Source organism: Malaclemys terrapin, chromosome 10, assembly GCF_027887155.1.
Source record: "Malaclemys terrapin pileata isolate rMalTer1 chromosome 10, rMalTer1.hap1, whole genome shotgun sequence".
Taxonomy (NCBI): Eukaryota; Metazoa; Chordata; order Testudines; family Emydidae; genus Malaclemys; species Malaclemys terrapin.
Window position 1 is genome coordinate 11,445,726 of NC_071514.1, and position 17,469 is coordinate 11,463,194.

Sequence of the window (17,469 nt, forward strand, 5' to 3'; positions counted from 1 at the left end):
TTTTCCTGTTAATTAAAAAAGAGTACAGCTGGAGTCAACGTGGAGCTGATAATGCTACAGATAAGAACATTCCATCCTGTGACATAGTACTTCATCTGACCGCCCCTCCAATGTGGGGATATTTGATATAAGACCACTATACTTTGCTTTCAACTTCATTGAAGGGCATTACATACTTCCATCTTCCAAATAACTTGCATCTTTGTATAATATAGGAGTCCCTTGAAGCAAAAATGAAAAGACCATAAGGTCGTTTTAATAAGAAGCAGGGGCAAAAGGCAAGAGAGATGGGAGAAAAATTCATGGGCTGATTAACATGGAAAAAAATTCTCTCAGCCAAACTCTCCTGAGGTTAGGATATATAAAGTACATGCATGTATTTGGTACGCAGCTGGCTGGAACATACCATATTGCTGAGTTGGGTGTTACAAAATTCTGCATCTTTCATTAGTACCAAATCTATTTTTTAACCTCAGAAATGCTTTAAGCAAAGATGAAGTCTGGTCTTGATTTCAGTGGTTGATGCCAGAACCTTCCAAGTGCTGATCCAGACTCACACTGAGACAGTGTGTGGCCTTTGGGGAGTCAAAACTTCCCTGCCTCAATTTCCCTACCTGTAAAATGGAGATAAAACCTAGTGCAGTGGGACATTATAAAAATCAGTTAATGTTTCTATGGTTCTTTGAAAATTTAAGTACTAAATGTTATTGTTAGAGCTGTATAAAAATTCACAAATAATTTGGTCAGCAAATTTTGCTTTATTCTGTTCACCAACCGAATATGAATTTCTCAAATTCATTCACTATTTGAAATTATTGGCAAATTCTTTTTTGAACTCTTCCCCCATCCCATATGTTATTGTTTCTGTTCCTTAATTGGATGATGTATAGAACAGACTAATTCAGGATGAAGTGCAAATATCAAATATCACAATGGAGTCTGGGAATCCAACTGGTTTTTTTGGTTATTATTTGTGCCTTTAAGCTTAACATTCATTGGTGATGAGCATTCACAAGCTTGAACCCTTGATTTTGTGCAAAGCATCAACCTAAGAAAATCCTGACCACATCTGAATCAAAATATACTCTCAAATTTGAATAGTTGGGGAACACCCCCTATCACCACCACCATATGTACACACACTGAAGTCTATTCTTTATTAAGATGAGAATCTCCGTCACCCATAAGTGAATCTACAAGTAAATGCATCTCACCTGCAAACATATCACAAGTAAAACTCATGCATTTTTAACCAAAGAGATAGAAAATATTGTGAAATGCTTTTTGGTTTTCGGCGATGGATTTAATGCCAGGCAAAGGTTAAGCCCAATCACCTATGAATTAGACTGTTTGTGTGGCTACCGGCCACCATCCATGGGATTCCAACTACAGCTCTCTTGTAATATATTTCTCAAAAGAATTCAGAGGGTACACTCAAATGTACGGACAAAGTGCTAACACTATTGGGTTTAAAAAAAAAAAGACTCCGATTTCAAAGAAGAGAGTTTCAGAACACTGCGATTCTCTGACTGATCAGACTAACTTAATAGGTGCTAAATGATTTTTAATCCTAGGCAGAGAACAGTATATTTACACTACATTTGCATGAAATAGGAGGCAGAGAAGTTTGGAAGGGAAGGAAGAAAAATCAGTTGGCTTGAGAAAGCATAAACAATTTTTTTTGCCTCAAATCTTGGACAAAGAACCCAGACTGAATGGAGTTTGGACTCTACCACACACATACACAATCCCCTCCTCTGCCTTGTTACAGGCTTCCTAAGGGATACTTAACAAATGCCTATAAAATCAACAGAGGATCCAAATCTAACATCTCCTCACTGTGAGCCCACACAGCCTGCTGCCGATCATGCAGACGATTTGGCAAGCACAGGTTCTGCAGGAGAGCAGCTGCTCGAGCCACTCTCTTCCAGTAACATCAGGGATACGAGGACTTGGGGAAAAATTAACCAAGCGATCAAAAATGGAATAAAAGATGTTCAGAGTTGTTCCTCCCTGTAAATATCAAATGGTTCTTCACATGAAGCTGACTTTAATATTGTTCTAAAATTGCAGATGTCAATGACTCATGCCACTAAAATGGACAAACAGAAAACGAATGTCTTAAGGAACTCATGGAGTCACAGTAGCGGAGTATTAAGAGGGTTGCAAAACACCCTGGAATTCTAATCTGAGAAGGAATGTACATGTATTATTTGAAGCACTTTTACATATTATGAGACTATGTTCGTATCAAATCTAATCCAAAGCACATTGAAATCTATGGAAATGCTCCCTTGGGCAACAGTGGACTTTGGATCAGGCTGTCAAATAGTAACATTTACAAAAGTCATGCATTTAAACTCCACCCATACCATTCTGTATTCACCCCATCCTTCATTCCCACAAAGAGAAAAAATAAAGAAGGGGGGGGGGAGGGAATTAAAGAGGAAAGAAAAAAGGCCCATTTTAGTCCATCCATTTTTCTGTTTCCAGTTCATTTACTTAAAACCAAATTTTTCAAACTAAAATTATGCACCAAAACTTTATTTAGGTGCATAAATAAATGGGACCTGATTTCTAGAACTACTGAGTCCCACCTCTGCCTAAAATGATACTATTTAGACTTTATTTCTGGTGATGATCAACAAGAAAGAACTCAGTGTGACTTTTATATCCCTGGTTGAGTTATGCTGACAATTAGAAAAAACAAATCTCTTTTAACTTGTAAAGCAAGAGACTGTGAACTGAGATCATAGAGGAAGAACACACTGGAACCCATGAGCACTGTTCTTACAGAATCACTTTTCAGAGTATAACTGCACTTTATTTTGTGGTATTGGATTATCAATATTAGCTTTATGCAGATAATTCATACAAAAGGTAGCCATTTATCATCACATGGATCCACAGAGCTTGCCTTCTGTATTCAACCCCTTTCATAAACATCTACACTGAAATCAAAGTTGATATGTTTGCTTGGTAGCCACTTGACTACTGAATGCTTCTTAGTACTTTTCCAATGCCTCATATATACAGGTTCTGATAAAGTAAATATGAAATGCAAATACCTACATTAATGCAGTTAAAATTGCACACAAGGCAGAGATTGCAAAAGGTAAGGTTCTCACAGAAGTGTTCACTCTGCTGTACATGACATCCTATATGTTGGAATGATAAATATTTTAAAATATAAAACAGTGATATAGTAAGCCACGTAACTGACACCTCCACCACCAACCAAACACACATGCAGAGAATAGAAAATGCTCCCCACTATATATGTACTGTGGCTATGTTAACATTGCTGCTGGAAACAATGTTAGTCAATTAATGTAGTTTTTTAAAACTTAACTTCCTTTTTTAAAATAATTAAATTTTCTGTGATTCATAATGTCACAAATAGGCTCTGAAATTATCTAGCAAAGCACTTAAGCACATGCTTAATTTTAAGCACATAGGTTGTCTCACTGAAGTCAATGAGATTACTCCCAGCATGAAAATTAAGCATGTGCTTTCATGCTTGCTGGATTGGGGCCTGAGTTTCTCACTTTGCTGGTCCTCTTTGGCTGCCAACAATTTTCTGCAGGACTGGTTTAATAGGGAAGCAGATATTTTCAGACATAAAAAATAATTCTTTATGCAAAATGAAAAGGTAGAATATATAAAATACTGCAGATTGCAGTAAAAATTGCAGACACACTAAAATGTTACATCTCCTAATCCTGAGAGTGCCCCACTGCCCAATCTTGGATGTTAAAGCACTCGTTTTGGAGGATGGGGCAAACAGTGGTGTTGTTCCCCACCCCACAATCTCCCTCATGTAAATTGTTCAACAGCTCCTGTTATCCCTTAATTTTTCAAGCAGAGAGAATGGGAAGTGACATGGGAAGGGAACAGGCATTCATTGAGTTCTGGTAAGATTCTGGTACTGTTGAGCACACTCCAAAGTCATTGACATGCAATTTTAGAACAATATTAAAGTCAGCTTCATGTGAAGAACCATTTGATATTTACAGGGAGGAACAACTCTGAACATCTTTTATTCCATTTTTGATTGCTTGCTTAATTATTTTAATTGTAATTTCCCCCACCTCACCTCCCCCCCACACACACACACCAAACCAAGCTAAGGCAACTAGTCCTCAGTGAAGACTATGTCCCAGCCAGCTTTAAAACTCCAGCCATTTGTTGTTGTTGTTGTTGTAGTTCTGTTTTTAAAATGAGTGAATACAACTTCTTTACAATGAGAAAGGTGTTTGCTTCTTGCTTTCCTAAACTTCCAAAAAGCAGCTGAAAAGATTTTGATCTACTTTCTTCCCACACCATCACCCTCTGCTCTTTTATTTATTTATTTTTGAAGAGACCAGCATGGAAAGTTTCAGCCCCAAATGTGAACTTATTTCATACAAGCCATTAGCACATGAAAACAGGGATTTGTCATGCAAGCTAATTTTCAACCTTTACTACCGGGGGTGTTATCAATACTCACTGTAATACTGTTCACACTGCCTGTCATGCTGTGTGTTGTCTCATTGTTTCCTTGCATTTCCCCCCATCTATGTCTGTATCCATCTGTTGTCCTCTGTCTTTTACTTGTATAATAAAATCTTTGGGGCAAGGACTGACTGACTGTCTTTTTGTTCTGTGTTTGTAGAGCGCTTAGAGCTATGGGGTCCTGAACCAGGACCGGAGTTCCTAGGAGATACCAGAATGCAGTTCTGTTTCTATTCTCCCATGATCGCCCTCTCTTCACATTTGCTTACAGAACAAAAACTGCAGGACTATGTAGTAAAACACACCCTTTTATGTAATTTTGCTCAGCTGTGCCAACAACAACTATTTGGTCAATCCTATTGTGATGTGCAATTACTTTCTTGGGAGTATCGAGAAGCAACAATGAACAAAGACATATCTGAATTGTTACTACTGAAAGGTGAGGTGACAAACATACAGAAAAACAGTGCAATTATATTTTCAGACCAAAATGGCATATTGCACTGATTAACTACAGATATTTCAGTAGTTTTCTTTCCAAATCAACCATATTTGGACTGAAGGGGATTGGCAACCTTTGTGACAGTAAGGAGGACTGTAAACACTGACCAACCAAGACATACATATATACACTTACACACACTTGTATGTATATGTGTGTGTATACATACACACACAACCCCCCCTACACCCTCACCCCCAAAAAGAGGTTGTTTATATCTAGATCTGAGTTGCTTCAGAGAGACAGAAAGAAGAGGGAAAGAAATGCAACTTGCTCCCAGTGAAACCATCAATGTTCGAATGATACACGTGCCAAGGTAACTTACAGACAGCAAAGGGATAGCAACTTTTCCAAGAAAATCAGGGGGTTTATCGCCATCTTCATCAAACACTGTCACTTCAAGAACATCATGGATATCTTTAATAGGGCTGGAATGAGAAGCACAAAAAATGGTCTGTACACATGCAATCTGCTCCAGGAAGATCAGAGAATAGTGTTGCACTAATTAAGTCTGTATTACCTTGGAGTATAAAACTAGCATTTAATTAAATTCCAAAAATTAAATCAAACCAAGGCTATTCCCCAAGCTTTTCCCTCATGCAGGATTCACGTATCCATGTGAAAGACAACAATTATTGCTAGACAGTGAGATTTCTTTGTGTGTGGATGTTGACACTGATGGCACATAGGAGGGCGAGGAAGGTGGACAAGAGAAGAAGTTTGAGTCAGACTTTAGGAAGGTGTGTATATGTGGCAAAAAGGTATGTAAAGAGGAAAATTTTTCTCATTTTTTTCTGACTTAAGCAATTCTCCCCATTTCTAAATTACTAAAAAACAAGCCAAATTGTTTAAAAACTTCTAAAAACCCTCGAACAAAATAGATAATATTATTATTTCCATCTAATCCATATGCTTTACTGGGGATGACACCTGCCTGCTAATCTCAACTGGTCATCAGGATCATTAGTAAATAAGAGATTCATCCAGGAAAACGTATTGGTGTCTGTGTGAGCTTGGGTAACTGTAGATGACTGGAGGGAGGGAGGGAAGGAGGAAGAAAGCAAGCAAGCAAGTTATTGTTTATCCAAGTGCAACTGACACAACCAAACACTGAGGCTTCATCTGGCTTTGGTCTCATAGAACAGTGGTTCTCTACCGGGGCACATGTACTTCTGAGGTATGCAGAGGTCTTCCAGGGGATACATCAACTCATCTAGATATTTGCTTAGTTTTACATCAGACTACATAAAAAGTACTAGCAAAGTCAGTACAAACTGAAATTTCATTCAGACAATGACTTGTTTATACTGCTCTATATACTAATCACTGAAATATAAGTACACTATTTATATTCCAATTGATTTATTTTATAATTATATGGTAAAAATGAGAAAGTCAGCAATTTTTCAGTAATAGTGTGGTGGGACACTTTTGTATTTTTATGTCTGATTTTGTAAGCAAGTAGTGAGGGAAACCTGGGAAAGCAGTACAGTAGTCTGGAAAGGTTGAGAGCCACTGTTGTAGAAGATAAGCCTCACAGAGCTGCTACTCTAGCTAGAAGACAACTAATTCCAGGAACATTCCAGCAACAGGGCCACAACTTAGGATGAATGTCCACCAAGGACTGAGCTTGGAACCTATTGCACTAAAAGCATTAACTAAAATACTAATTCCCCTAGCAGGCTGCTATAGAAAACTCATTAATCTCTTAGGTTGAGAGAGTAGAGGGAGATAGCCAGTAAAGGGAGACAAATACCTACACCAGCGTAATGTGAGTTACATAAACAGCAATTAAATATATACCCATAAAATTTTGAGAGCCCAGAAAAAGTAAATGGCTACCAGAACTTGCCAGTTTATCAGGCTTTACCTCCACATTTGTTCAAAGATAAACTGAAAACCACCATCAAAATAGTTGTACACGGGCTATTAGCGATATAAAATGTCAAAAGTGCTCAGACTACACTAATGGGCACTATCCAAGAACCTAAACAGAACAGAAAGTCATATAGAATGTATATGAACAGATTTACTAAAACATTCCAATCTGGACCAAGGGTAAACTATGTTAGCTCAAGATAAACAGTGATGCATGCAGAGCTTCTTGAAAATAGACAAATAGGGTAAGAAGGAGAGTTACAAAAGAGACACACAGTAGGGGCCAGAGGACAAAAGAGGTCTAGATGTTCCACAATTTCATTTTCTGGCACCAGTGAACTCAGTGGAAATACCTGGTAGAGTTTTTTCCATTGACCCCACAGCAATAAGATATGACACCTTTCATCTTGTTTAAATCCAGCCCAGCCACTCTGTGTGCTAGCTTGTATGATCTGAATCAATAATACTAAGACTAGTTTCCTAGTGGACTAGCATCCACATCATAAAGATAAAACTGCCACCCTTTATCAATAGCCTCAACAGCAGTGGACAAGGAATGAATAGTTTAAGGAATGCATAATGACAGGTTTCAGAGTAGCAGCCGTGTTAGTCTGTATCCGCAAAAAGAACAGGAGTACTTGTGGCACCAGCCATGTGCCAGCAATGCCCCTCTGCCATGTACATTGGCCAAACCGGACAGTCTCTCCGCAAAAGAATTAATGGACACAAATCTGACATCAGGAATCATAATACTCAAAAACCAGTGGGAGAACACTTTAACCTGGCTGGTCATTCAATGACAGACCTGCGGGTGGCTATATTACAACAGAAAAACTTCAAAAACAGACTCCAACGAGAGTGCTGAGCTGGAATTGATATGCAAACTAGACACAATCAACTCAGGATTGAATAAGGACTGGGAATGGCTGAGCCACTACAAACATTGAATCTATCTCCCCTTGTAAATATTCTCACACTTCTTATCAAACTGTCTGTACTGGGCTATCTTGATTATCACTTCAAAAGTTTTTTTCCTCTTACTTAATTGGCCTCTCAGAGTTGGTAAGACAACTCCCACCTGTTTATGCTCTCTGTATGTGTGTATATATATCTCCTCAATATTTATTCCACTCTGTATGCATCCAAAGAAGTGGGCTGTAGTCCACGAAAGCTTATGCTCTAATAAATTTGTTAGTCTCTAAGGTGCCACAAGTACTCCTGTTCTTTTTAAGGAATGCAGACTCTTTTCTCAGCTCCAATAAGTGGTTATTATTCCACTTTAGCCCTAAAAAAAAAAAACTTTGGTGGGTCACTACTGGAGAAATTTTCACTATAAAAACCCATGTGATGACCTTGCTTTGCATCTATTCTATTTCAGGTCTGCTATATAACTTCTTGGAGTCTATTATATATAGTCATGAATCTTCCTATAAATATCCCGGTTTCTTCTTGTTATGACTTCTATTAATAAACTCCATGCCAGGATTGAAAAAGGCAAAATGCTTTAATGGAGAAATATCAGATACAACTCAGTCAACCTCTTCTTCCTATGGAGAAAGTGACATATCCCAAACTTTACCTCATGTTTCCTAAAATAAATATCTGTTATATTGGTGCTGCTCACTGTTTCGCATTTACAGCATGTTTTCAAGTGCAATTCACTTACAAGGTGAAAACTTTGTTCCACTCTGGGTTGAGGTTTTTGTAAATTGTGTGGGTCTGAAGTCTGTCGTTGCCCAACTCTAACACACAGAAAGGGTCGCTTTTACCTGTGTAAAGAACAGGTGAAAAAAATAAAATAAAACAAAGAAGGGTTAGATAATGTGACAGTAGTTAGTTCACTCTTTTTGCAGCAGGGTTGGGAGGAGGAGATCGGTAGGTCAAATAAGAATAAACTGCACTAAGGTGACTGGAAATTGCCTTCCTCTCTCTGAATTACTAAATTAACAACACAACAATATGTATTCACTGTTTTCCTCTCTGAAACTTTATCAAAGCACTTTCTATTCTAATCCATGTAGGCAATTTGTTCTAGTAACAGAGAAATGAAAGCTTATCAAGAATAATCTTTACATCTTTGGTAACTAGGAAGATCAGCCAATGTTGACTATCAAGAAAAATGACATTCAATAAGAGAGGTAGTGCCATTCTGAACAAGTGTCCGTTTTTATATTCTCCTCCACAGATGATCAAGGGTTATGAACCATGAAGACTTTTAGCCTGGGTTATAGAAATGTCAGGGCTTCAGTTAGTTCAATTTGCTTTATCATCTGCCGAGAGCTTTTGCTTGTGTCAGTTGATTACATAATCATCTAAGTACATGCAGCCTCATAAGATAAGCAAAGTATTGTGCCCACTTCAGCACCAATCCTGCAATGAGATTTGCATGAGTAGATCTCTGAATCCATACAGACACCCAGTGACTTCAGTGAGAGTCAGGTCAGACTAATGGACCCAATTGCTGAATCAGGGCACAGAGTGAGAAACTTATTAAAGGAAACATCCTGTCAAAAGAGGGTATCAGAGTGGAAGCGTTTTATGGGGAAGGTATATTTCCTAGTGACTTTTCTCAATAAGCAGAGGATTGCAATACCTGCATTTGGCACAGCATGGACTCTTAAAACAATCTGGAGCTTTCAGACAAACTTCACTATAAACAGAGTTCCTGTGATATATATCTGATTTAAGTTCATTATCTTAGGTATTCATATTTACATTTAGCTCAACTACAGGCACTCTAGTCTTACTTTTATTTAGGTTATTATGTATCTCAGCCATGGAGACATTTATATAAAAGAAAACAGACATTTAAACAGACTTCTGTTGATTTTTTAAATTGCTGTTATTAATATAGTACCCAAACTGTGCTAGGCACTTTACAAACAAATAAGGAGACCCGGTCTCTGTCCTGAGGAGTTCATCGCCTAAGTAAAAATGTTTTCCGGTAGCTAAACAGTGAATATTTACCAGTCACTTTTGGAAAGTTTTAATAATCTCACATTTTAGTGGAGTCTATTCATCTCCTACCCAGCTATACGCTGGAACCAGGTACAAGTGGCAAATGTACTTAATGATGTAGAGAAACTGTTTGAAATGCAAAATGGTATATGCCAAAAGACAATCCTACTCTATAATTTTGTGTTCTGAATACCATTTTTTGGTCAGTGAGCAAATGCCGTCTTTGAACAGAATGCTCATGTGCACACAAAAACATCCAATGAAGCAGAAAAAGTCATTTCACATTGACAAAACTATTATCTAGGAATATATATATATATAAAAAAAGGGGAGGCTCAAGTTTGAACTAGTTGGGGTTGACGAGGTTCCTTCTGTAGTCCCTAGACATATTTAGATCTACATTTTCAATATGGGACATGGTAACTGGTCTAAACCTGAGTCAAATAGTACCTGTGAGTTTTCAGAAAGCTCTTTAAAAGCCAGAATTGCATGCAATCATGTAATGTCCTGATTCTCATTATTACTGTAGGTTAAAAACTCAAATTTGGTAAACTGTACAGTACCAACATGCAGCAACCTATAACAGAAATACCAACCATACTGAAATCTGATCTTCATTACTGTAGTAAGTAACAAGGTATAAAATGGCATTACATTTAGAACTGGATAATTGGTCTGCAGACGTATTCCCGTCATTGAATCATCATTGCGCTACTGAGAAAATATGACACATGCTTAGACTGCTCTTCTATTAACCCTTTGAAGTCTTTGTATTTTTTATTGTCTCCTTGATTGTCTCTTTATCAGATTTTTAGCTGGACCTTAAGTTACTTTTTATCAAAAATAATACATCTGAACAGTCTCCCAGGCAGTGGAGGAAATACAGCACTGCTTTGGGAGGGTTCTACTATGGAAGCACATAATTGCTGCACTAATCATTTATGAATGGCTCAGAACAGATAATTAATCTTTATATCTCTCATTTCATGATCAGAAATTTATGCTATTTTTACATAAAATGGCTGCATCCTTTTGCAATTTGGCAGGTCTATTACCACATAATACTAGGATATTTTCAGCACTGCCATTGCAAAACAATTTGTCATTTGCCTCATGAATCAGGCTCAGGCTCAAAGCCTGGGTTATTTTGAATATAATGACAGACTAAGTAACCTTGCACTTAAACAGGATTTCATTCTGTGCTGTGCACAAGGAATGTGTGTTTCAGACCCTTTATGAAAAGTCTTTCAATTGCAAAATCAAGATCCCCAGAATCTCTTTCAGTGTTCATTATCCCACAAATGCATACACTCCTGTTTAAGCATTTAGGGAAATGGGGCCAAATCCATTGCTTCTATAACTCCATTGGCCCTCAGCGGAGTTACACAAAGGATGAACACAGCCAAGATCCAAATCTGTCCTTGGACAAAACTCCCTGTAATATGCTGTGTGTTTGTAGGTAGAATTAGTCCCATAGGTTATAAAGGCTTTTTTTTTTTTTTTTTTTACTACAGTACATTTAGCCTTATTAAGTTTGCTAATGAAGAGCAGCTAAAGTAACTAATAAACCAATAAAAGCTTACATACTGTAGCAGCCCTTTATCAGTCAGGTGAAAGGCCAGCTGAGAAAACTCAAGATCAAAGGCAAAACTTCTGACCCACATAGCTCTATCCTGGTCATTATTGCACATGGACATTTTTATATTTTTTTAATGAAGATCTGCACATTAATCCTTTCAGTTCTTCAGTGCATTGCTAGTATATAAAAAAAGTCCCTTACCTGTTCCCCGGGGGAGGGAGAGAAGGGGCAGGGGGGGCTACACTTATAAGTAATATTATTTATTGGCTGAACTTTTGAAAATGTGGGCTAGTGTCTTTTATAGTCCTTACTTTGGAGAAATGCTGCTGATGTTACAATCAGAGATTGGCCTGAATAAGGGCCCCAGGTTGGGTTGACAGTGCTTTCTCTTTAGCTCTCTGCCTCTCTGATGAGTCAAAAAGAACCAGAAGATAAAGTATATTTTCATTGCAATCAGACCTGTATCTGAAGTATGCACCATTAAAGATACTGGATGTAGCAGATTTCATGTGTACCATGGATTTTTTTTTTTTAAATGTCAACATTTGCCATTATTTCATCAGTTACCACTCAGTGGTATCAGCTTCTAAGAAGTGCCCTGCAAAAATAACATAATGCCCAACACATCTGATCTCCTCAAAAGAGGGGAGAAGTTATTTTTCCTATTAAGAGAGAAACTATGATATGAAGTATATTTTGGATCAGATTCACTATTTAGCTGCAATAGGAACCACTGTTCACAATTTTCCAGCATTGATAAACCTCCACTAAAAAAGGGAGCATTGGCCCATATGTTCAGGCAGCCTAAACAAGTGCTTAACAGGGTACTAGGTAAATGTGGAACATTAAAGAATTTGAGGATTTCTATAATTCTATTATTTAGTTCATGAGCTCACAAGAAGTTGCTGAGAAGCTCCAGCAAACAGCAGCTGAATCATGGTCACTTTGTAGATACTTTTCTAAGACTTATTTTCCGGATTCATATTGAAAGAAGCAAGAGCAAAATAGTGCCCCAGCATTCTAAATCCTTCTGAATTAAAGATCACTGGCACAAATCACAATTTACAGCAATAATAGTGGATCACTTCACTTGTGCTGAAACTAGTCTATATTAGAGCCATGAATGTAGGGGCTGGAGGGTGAAGTGGTGGGACAGAGAACTGCAAGAGAAAAGTAATGACATCTCATATCATGTTCTGCAGAACTTGGGGACGCAGAATGGTTAGATGTAAACTGCTCACAGGCTACAAAGAGGCATACCATGTGACGATGGAAAAGTAATTTTCCTAGATATTCAGATGTGACCTAGGAAGACCTTGATGCCACAACAATTTGGCCACTTGAGTGCCTCTACTTCAGACAGCAATCTCAGGTAGTTTTCCATCTATGGTTGACAGCAAGTCTAAACTGCACTTAATGAGATGGTGTGCTCTGGTGGCCTGAGCACAGGACTAGGAATTCGATCCAGCAAACCCTTATCTTTGTGGGTAAGGTTTTGCAGGATAATAGTTACAGTTCCAGTATTAGAAACAGGTACCAGGGCCAGTATTGCACACAAACATCCCACAGTTCAACTCACAAGAACCCTAATTTATTTAAGTTATTAGGAAAAAGACAAAAATTACTGGACATGCCACTCATAAATATGAAGGGAAAAGCTGTCCCCAGTGCGGTGGGCCCACAAAATCTGTTTACCACTACAGTACCACATAAGCCCTACATTGGGGACTTAAGTGATGCATAGGGCTTGTGGGACCCCAGTTCCCAGGCATGTATTTTATCTTTAAAGCTTTAACAAGTGGGTGATACACAAGTTTTACTTTGCCTTGCTAGACTCATGACACTGCCTTCTGAGTGATGGATTCACTAACATACACTACCCCTCAAAAACATGTAACATGGCATCAAAACACATCAGAAAAGACCAAAATAAAAAGAAGGAAGACACTTAATACCTGAAAAATCTGCTGCCAACAGGTCGACTGCCTTTAAAACTTTGACCTGTAAGAAGCCTATGTCCTTCATGTCCTGAAGGGAGTTCTTTATACACTGGAAAAAAATAGTGAAGAGACTTTTTTAAATATAATAATTCAGTGAGACAGATTTTGAAGGACTACTAGAAAACCATAAGTCTTAGGGCATGTCTATACTTATGGCTAAATCAGCACTGCTTCGATCGATGCAGCGGTGTTGATTTAGTGGGTCTAGGGAAGACCTGCTAAGTCAATGGCAGAGTGCTAGCTCATCAAATTCTATACTCCAGCTCCCCGAGAAGCGTAAGGTAAGTAGACGGGAGAGTGTCTCCCATTGACACAGAGGTGGGAACACCGCTGTAAATCGATCCAAGTTACGTCAACTTCAGTTACATAATTTACATAACTGAAGTAGTGTCATTTAGGTCGACTTACAGCTTTAGTGTAGACTAGCCCTTAATTTTGGTCCCTGTCCCCACTGCTCAATGTTTCACTATCAGATACTCACTCAGACAACTCTACCAACCCTCATCCCATTGCAACACACTTACACTGTTCATGCCAGAATGTAAACTGACTGTTTATCATTTATTTTTATTCATATGTAATCTTCAGTGTACAAGAGTTGAATGATTAATTTAGGCAAGGAGATTCAAAGGAAACAAGCACATATCTGAATACTAAAATAGCATTATTCCAAAACTAAGTATAAGATATATTTATAGAGGCACCATGAGCCTATGGCTAGAGTACTGAAGTCAGAGTCAAGGATCTGGGCACCATTCACAGCTCTACCATTGACTCTAATCACTTAAACCAGGGGTCAGCAACGTTCAGCACGTGGCTCGCCAGGGTAAGCACCCTGGCGGGCCGGGCCAGTTTTATTTACCTGCTGACGTGGCAGGTTCGGCCGATCGCAACCCCCACTGGCCCGGGACGGCGAACCGCGGCTAGTGGGGGCCGCGATCGGCCGAACCTGCCACGTCAGCAGGTAAATAAAACTGGCCCGGCCCACCAGGGTGCTTACCCTGGCGAGCCGTGTGCCGAATGTTGCCGACCCCTGACTTAAACCCTCTATGCCTCAGTTTCCCTGTCTATAAAATGGGGGTGATAATGTTTATCTATCCTGTGTAGCACATTAAGATCTCTGGTTTAGTACAGAAAGTACTAAATATTATCATCAGGCTTTATCTTCACAAAGTGAACAGATCAGAGCACAATCCCACAATGAAAAAAAGAATTCTAAATAATACTCTCTCTCTCTCATCATGAGATTTTAACATTCACGGTCTCTCATTTCCTAAGATAATGTCTTAATGTAATTCAAGTTTTCAAAAGGGAACTGTTAGTTTAAAAACTGCCACATGCAAACAGCCAAATTGCTAGAGGCTAACTGCTCTGTCTATTCACTTGTCACACTAAACATAATTATGGTGTGTGATACCTTTTTCCATTAGAAGCTGTGTTATTATGACTGGGACAGATCTTCTTTTGATGCAATTTTCAGTATTTTTTTAATAAAGTAGAAACAAAACAAAAACTTACATAGCGCTGGGAAATCTGTTTCCTTTCACTGGGGTCTCCCAAGGGGCAGACACACAGATCAGAGATAGAAACTCCTGAACAGGGGGTAACAGCAATTAGCATTAGCAGAAACCCCAGATGCTTCTCCACTGGCAGTTCTAAAACATTGGTCTGCTTGCTACGTAGCGCAGTAATATCCACTTTACACCTAGAATAACATTGTCATGGATTAATAATAAAGAGGATTACTTTAACAGGACAAATAAAACCCAACATATACATTTTAAAAAAATTAGCCTTTTTTTTAACCCATCAATGAGGATCAAAATATGCAAATGAACTAAGTTTAGAAATCTAATTTACTTTTCACCATTTGGGCTGTTTGGTCAACCTGGGGGAAATGGGTGGGGGGCGGGTTGGAGTGGAAAAGGAATGAGAAAAGCTAGTTAGTTTCACTTTGTTTCTTGTCAATTTCATTTCTGGTTTCCCTGCACTAGCACAGGGATTGAATGTTAGGACTGCAGCCTCTGTAGTGGTGAGGTTTTAAATCCAACTCTGCTGTCCTCCCCCACAAAACCCCAATGTCTTCTGATTTCTAAAAAGGTAAAATTATTATAATTTGCGTGGAAATACAAAGTCAAAATGTTGTGTCTAAAATACCAGTTTCATTTAAGGCATAGACTTCATTTTATGCTACATTGTACTGTATGCCCTGATCTCCTTTACAAACCTTACTAGATCTAGGCTTCCAGTGTATTGTTATATTTCCCAGAGGGGCAGTGTGGCTTGCAGGTAACCTGCCAGCTCATAATGCACATTGTTATAGTCTCTGACACTTTTTGAAGGGGAAAAAAAAAAAAAGAAAAGCACACATTAATGAGAGACAACAAAACAAGAGACCAGGTTGGGGTAAGAAGAGAGAGTTTGCTGGAGAGCCTGAAAGCAAATGGTCAAATGTGACAAAGTCTATACACCGAGCACAGCTAACTGCCTTCTATGTGGAAGTCCAGTAAATGGAGTGGAACTTTCAGGAAGCGCTATTGATTTTGGCATTTAAAAATAAGCTGAACAAAAGTTTGCAGTTTAAAAAAAAAAAAAAAACAGCAAGGAAGGCGAAGCTTTATTTCCATGGTATATGGGGAGTCACATTTCTCCAGCGGATGTGAGATGGATGATAGAGAGAGTTCTCACTCCACTTAATGCTTGCCGACAAGTTTTTATTTAAACAAAACTTGTTAAGGTGTTGTCTTAATAGGCAAAAATTCCACAGGGGTCCCCTAGGTGGGTTTCTTCTGGGTAAATGGTGCATGCACTGCTCCTGATTGATCCCATTCCAGTTGTAGAGCTGGAGCGGTTTGTACCCATCTGCTATAAATTGCATGCTTTCTGCTTTTTAAGAGCCTATTTTCTGTAAATGTTTGGAAAAACCTCTCAAAAAACATTTAAATTAACACACACAAAAAATCTAACCTAAGAAGTAAAAGTCACTGGTGTGATGAGAGTGTAAGCCGCTCACTTGCTCTGCATTAGGAAGTGTTTATTTGTATAAGATTCTAACTACTGGAATCAATGGACATGCCTCTCACTCTCTGTGAACACGATGTAGTGCACAGCGTTAAACACACAACTAGTTGTAAGTTTATTCTTATTGATTGCACCCAAGTGCCATGGAAGAGGAAACAAGGTAACCAAGAAAAGAGCACCAAAGTTCCATGTAATACACAAAGACCAATTTCAACCCATTTTCCCAGTGCGAGAGATTGCATTTAATGCTCCTTGCTACATCTTCAGTCCTGGAAGGCGAGGAGGTGGGGGAAGAGAAATTCAAAGACATTTTCCTCAAACTCTTATCACTTTAATCCAGGAGATCAATATCACCTTTGCCATGTTTTCTGGTTGCTTCTCGCAGTCTATCAACCTAACTCTCCTAAATAAGTTCAGCTTCAGCTTTCATTCAATACTGGTAACTCTATGCAGAATGTTGCAAAATACACAAAGCAAAACTGAGGAAAACTCAGAAAATATTGCTTTTTCTCCAATCTCTTTTAGAGATCACAACTTTAGGTGTTATGTATAATAAGAATAGGTGGGGGTGGGGGGGGAAGGGAATAAGGCAATTATGTGAGAGAAAGGAGTACCTCCTACACAGACATAACTTCATCAGAAATCTGTGTCATAAAAGTAGAGTTATATTTAACTCCAGTTTGTTTTGGTTAAGGCTTACTGTTTTCACCCATTCAAAAAATTAATATCAACAAAAGGTCAAAGAGAAGATTGAGTGTAAGGGTGTGGGGAGGGATGCAGATGTTGAGGGGAAACCAGCAGGCGAAGGAGTGTAAGCATTGTTTCCTCAACTCGTTTTTGATTTCCATGGAAAGTAACTGACTCAAAACATCTGTGTTCACTCAAGTTGCTGGTATGCCTTGTAGATATGTGGTACAGTTTTTCCTTAGAAAATTGCAAACAGGCTCCACATCTGCACTGGCAAAAGGCAAAACTCTTAGAGAATTAGTACACTTAATCTGACTCATTTGAGTCATTTAATTTAATTGATAAGATTG

The 17,469-nt window shown here is 38.5% G+C and overlaps 1 protein-coding gene across 4 annotated transcripts in view; it reads right to left on the reverse strand.

The window, feature by feature from the left end:
* MCTP2 (multiple C2 and transmembrane domain containing 2) overlaps positions 1-17,469 on the reverse strand; it is a 170,439-nt gene that overhangs the window by 66,209 nt on the left and 86,761 nt on the right. For all 4 annotated transcript variants that reach the window (XM_054042597.1, XM_054042595.1, XM_054042598.1 and 1 more), the window contains 4 exons: positions 14,930-15,116; positions 13,367-13,460; positions 8,541-8,643; positions 5,322-5,424 (listed from right to left, as the gene is read on the reverse strand). In XM_054042597.1, the coding sequence (XP_053898572.1) occupies positions 5,322-5,424; positions 8,541-8,643; positions 13,367-13,460; positions 14,930-15,116 (487 nt within the window). The remainder of the gene's footprint in view (positions 1-5,321; positions 5,425-8,540; positions 8,644-13,366; positions 13,461-14,929; positions 15,117-17,469) is intronic.